The sequence below is a fragment of the Schistocerca nitens genome, chromosome 1 (genome assembly GCF_023898315.1).
Source record: "Schistocerca nitens isolate TAMUIC-IGC-003100 chromosome 1, iqSchNite1.1, whole genome shotgun sequence".
In the NCBI taxonomy this organism is placed as follows: domain Eukaryota; kingdom Metazoa; phylum Arthropoda; class Insecta; order Orthoptera; family Acrididae; genus Schistocerca; species Schistocerca nitens.
In genome coordinates this window covers 848,452,768-848,456,907 of record NC_064614.1, presented here as the reverse complement: position 1 = coordinate 848,456,907, position 4,140 = coordinate 848,452,768, and the positions used below count along the sequence as shown (strand labels likewise).

General features: G+C 46.2%; 1 protein-coding gene across 1 annotated transcript; it reads left to right on the top strand.

The window, feature by feature from the left end:
- The first annotated feature begins 406 nt into the window (after positions 1 to 406).
- Positions 407 to 1,396, top strand: LOC126209229 (exostosin-1-like). The gene has a single exon (XM_049938893.1). It carries the CDS (start codon positions 407 to 409, stop codon positions 1,394 to 1,396), a length of 990 nt encoding a protein of 329 aa, XP_049794850.1.
- The last annotated feature ends 2,744 nt before the right edge of the window (positions 1,397 to 4,140 follow it).

Sequence of the window (4,140 nt, the reverse complement as noted above, 5' to 3'; positions counted from 1 at the left end):
TCCGATTTGCCGTGTTCGCTTCCATCCTTTATCGAGGAAATCGTTACCATCAGGAAAAGCGGCTGTTGCTCCAAGCGTCCAAGAGCCGCAATTTGGCTCGCGGAGTACAGGCGGAGGTGCAGGTGGATACCGCGGCATGCAGACACCGGAAGGTGCCGCTGCCGCGGAGTGGTGTCGCGGTCGCCGGTGGTGGCGGCGATCGCGGCGCGCGTCGGCGCAGGCGCAGGCGCGGCCGGCGGCAGCACGTGGTGCGCGGCTCGGCGCCGCACAGTGGCGTCATATCGACGGTGGCGGTGAGGCGGCGCCAGTGCGTGTGTCGGACATGCGGCGGCCCTGCGGACGCGCCCGCGGGCCAGCACCTGTCGCGCGGCCCGCGCCCGCCGGCGCGCCCTAGCCAGCGCGCACCATGCAGCCCAAGAAGCGCTACCTGCTCGTCCTGCTCTCGTGCGCCTTCCTCGCCTACTGCTACTTCGGCGGCTACCGGTTAAAGAGCGACGGCGTCTGCGGAGATGACGCCGCCGCCGCCGCCGTTGCCGCCGCGGCGCCGGGCGGGACGGCGAGCAACGGTTCCCTCCTGCCCACGTACGCCGAATCGCGGCTCTCCGGCGATTACTTCGACTACGAGATCGAGACGTCGCCGGACTTCCGGTGGTCGGGGATCGGCACGCGCCCCGACGCGGACCCGTCGGCGCCGCACCGCCACTGCCGCATGAGCAACTGCTTCGACTTCGGGCGGTGCCGCGGCGAGTTCAAAGTGTTCGTGTACCCCCAGGCGGACTACATGGAGGTAGACATCGGCTTGAACCCGGCCCCCTCCTACCAGAAAGTGCTGGACGCTATCGTCGAGTCGCGCTACTACACGACCGACGCGCGCAAGGCGTGCCTCTTCGTGCTGGCCATCGACACGTTGGACCGCGACCCTCTGTCTGCCGACTTCGTGCGCAACGTGCCGTCGCGGCTGCGCAAGCTCAAGCTCTGGAACGGCGGTCTCAACCACGTCATCTTCAACCTGTACTCGGGCACCTGGCCCGACTACGCCGAGGACGACCTGGGCTTCGACCCGGGCAAGGCGATCCTGGCCAAGGCGAGCATGTCGGTGGCCAACCTGCGACCCGGATTTGACATCTCCATCCCACTCTTCCACAAGAACCACCCGCAGCGCGGCGGCGAGCCGGGCTCCGTTCACGCCAACAACTTCCCTACGCGCAAGAAGTTCCTTCTCGCGTTCAAGGGCAAGCGCTACGTTCACGGCATCGGCTCGGAGACGCGCAACGCGCTCTACCACCTGCACAACGACCGGGACATCGTCATGGTAACGACGTGCCGCCACGGCAAGAGCTGGCGGGAGCTTAAGGACGGCCGCTGCGATGACGACAACGCCGACTACGAAAGGTGAGCGCGGACGTCGCACTTGCCGAAACTCAGTACATTTGCCGTCTCTTCTTTTTCACCTGTTCTACAAAACATTTTCGAGTTCATTTACAGACACGCTGTGGATCTTATTAATTCGGTGGTGTTTTATTTATTTTCTGTTACTGCCCACACTTGCGTAATAGATACAGCAAATCATACTCCGGTAGCCTAAATTGCCGGTTACGTGTCAGTCAATCTCTACGCTTGAACATATTAGGTGACTTCGCATTTACTGTAACCATTTATTAATTTATTTATTTACTTTTCCTAAAACTATACCGCATCGTTAACAGATACTGATTGACAGTAGCATAGAACCACCAACAGATGCTCTCATCCGTCATTTTATTTGTAGAACCAATTACAATCGTGTTAAATCTTAATCAACCACACCAAAAATTTACTGCCCTTTCGCTATTATGAGTAAATTGCTAAAAATGTAGCAGCCACAATAAAAGAAACGTCGATCATTTTTAGACGACAACTGTTATATTAAGATTGAACATATATCAACGCCGCCGTTTCGATAAAATTTTATTCATACTGCACATCCTTCTGTTAGTATGATTTACACTAGATCTGACAGCTATTATTGTAGTACGTGCGTAATGCTATCTACTCGTGCTAGCGCACTGTAACCGTTGTGATGTGCCGTCTGCGGTGCTGAAGGATTAGTGGCTCTAAGTACATTTACATCATTATGCTTCATGTCATTTTAGTATAGAATGTGAAACTATTACTTTAAGTTTACGTCCAACTGAATAGATGTAGACAGACTACGCTGAAGAATGTCTACTGAATAGTGTACTGCATCAATTAACACAGTTCATTCCGGAGCATAGATTCTTCTTTAGAACCTAAAGCCTTAGCTGTAATGTAATCGTATACCTGTACATTTTGCGCTGTTTCTTCGCTTAGGGCATCGCAATGTAGGTTCCTCCACGAGGTATTGCATTTCTAGTAACTTTTTACATACTATCTTGTGTATGAACGTAGTAAGCGAAAGTCTTGTGATGTTTGATTCCAAAGGTGTATTACCAATAAAGAAAATGCAAAACGTTTAGGCAGTCAACGAACTGCGGCTAGCTACCTTTGCAGTCAACACATTGCTTCAGACTGCCATGAAAAACAGCAAATGCAAGCAAATTTCTACAGAAATTGTAAATTTTTCAACCTCACTCGAATTTCTGATTTTCTGTTGTTGTTTCCATTACGCAAAAGTATTCAGTAGACTAATATAATGTAATTAGGGACGTTTGATAAAAATAGTTTTTCAAAATAAACTAATGTGGATATTTATTTAAGCAATGAAGTACGGAAACAGATTAGGAAAATCGCGCTTCAAAATATGCTCGCCATGATAGCTACATATTTTATCAGTTTCAAAGTTAATGTGTTTTTGTACAGCAAGCTGCAAACACAAACGAAAATGACTTTTTGTTAATGTCGTCTTTCACTGGCATGTTTCATGCCACTTTGTGCTAGAAATCCATTGGACAACGTGTGTTCGTAACTGTTTCGTGTAACACCAAAAATAAATTATTTTTATTAAATGACACGTTTTGTAGGTAGAGTCGCTGGGATGTTTCATGCCAGTTTGTTCTAGAAATTCGTCAGACATCTTGTGTTCATAATTTTTAAGACATTACTCGCATACGTTAATGCCCCGAGTAGCGTATACGTATTCAGTACGTTTATCGTTATGGATTAAGATATTAGCATCAAATACCTTTCTCAGTTATCTTCAACACTGCTAGATTCATAGAATTTCTTCTTTCGTCGATTTACTCATACGTTTCCGCAATTCTTCACTAGTATATGAATGGAAGAGGAATCTAGAAATAAACAAAATATGATTCATAAAATGCGGAGCATATCGGAGAAATATTATTTGATAATTTTAGTAAAAAGGCACACTAACACGAACTGTCACTTTTACCGGAATAAAATTTAATTCCATTGTGAAGAATTCCACACTTTTACTACGTGTGAGTAGTTTCATGTACATAAAACTAGAGTACATCTGTTGTTATACGCTTCTAATTGACAGCAAATATTTAACTAACAACAAAGGGCTGTGTTACTGGAATGTAAGAAAATTCTTGGAAAACAGCAAACGTGCATTGTGACATTTTCGCTAAATTATATGATGAATTGTAACAGTATTCCTCCATCGCCTCGACATAAGCGACATGACGCTACGCAATTTTAATTTACAAAATAATTAAAAACAATAAGAACAAAGCTACGTTTCAGTTGGCACTCGTATGTATGATATCGTATCCGTCGTCTGTGATATTTTGATTCGCAATCCTTACATTATCATCGGCAAAAAAATTGGATACCGTCGGTATGATAGGTGAACCATAAATATTTCTACATCATTTCTACGTTACGCTAACTAGAGAATCAGGCTAGAGAAATTGACTAGCAGTTTCAGCTCGATTAGACGGGAAAGCTACCCTGTAAGGAAAGAGGAGTTTCGGCTTCTTTTAACATTAAATATTTCGACATTCTCGTTCGTGACTCAGATGCGTAATATCGACGAGATTTTGTAACACGATCTCTATCGTTTAAGTTTATTGCTTATTTTACTTTATATTCTTAAAAGCTTGACGCATGACAATATTATGAAAAGTTTTGTCTAATTGTGAAGCTTTTGGGTATCTGTGTCCTAAGTTTATCATCGTTCTTTCATATTCCATTGAATTCAGATAGACTCTGCTT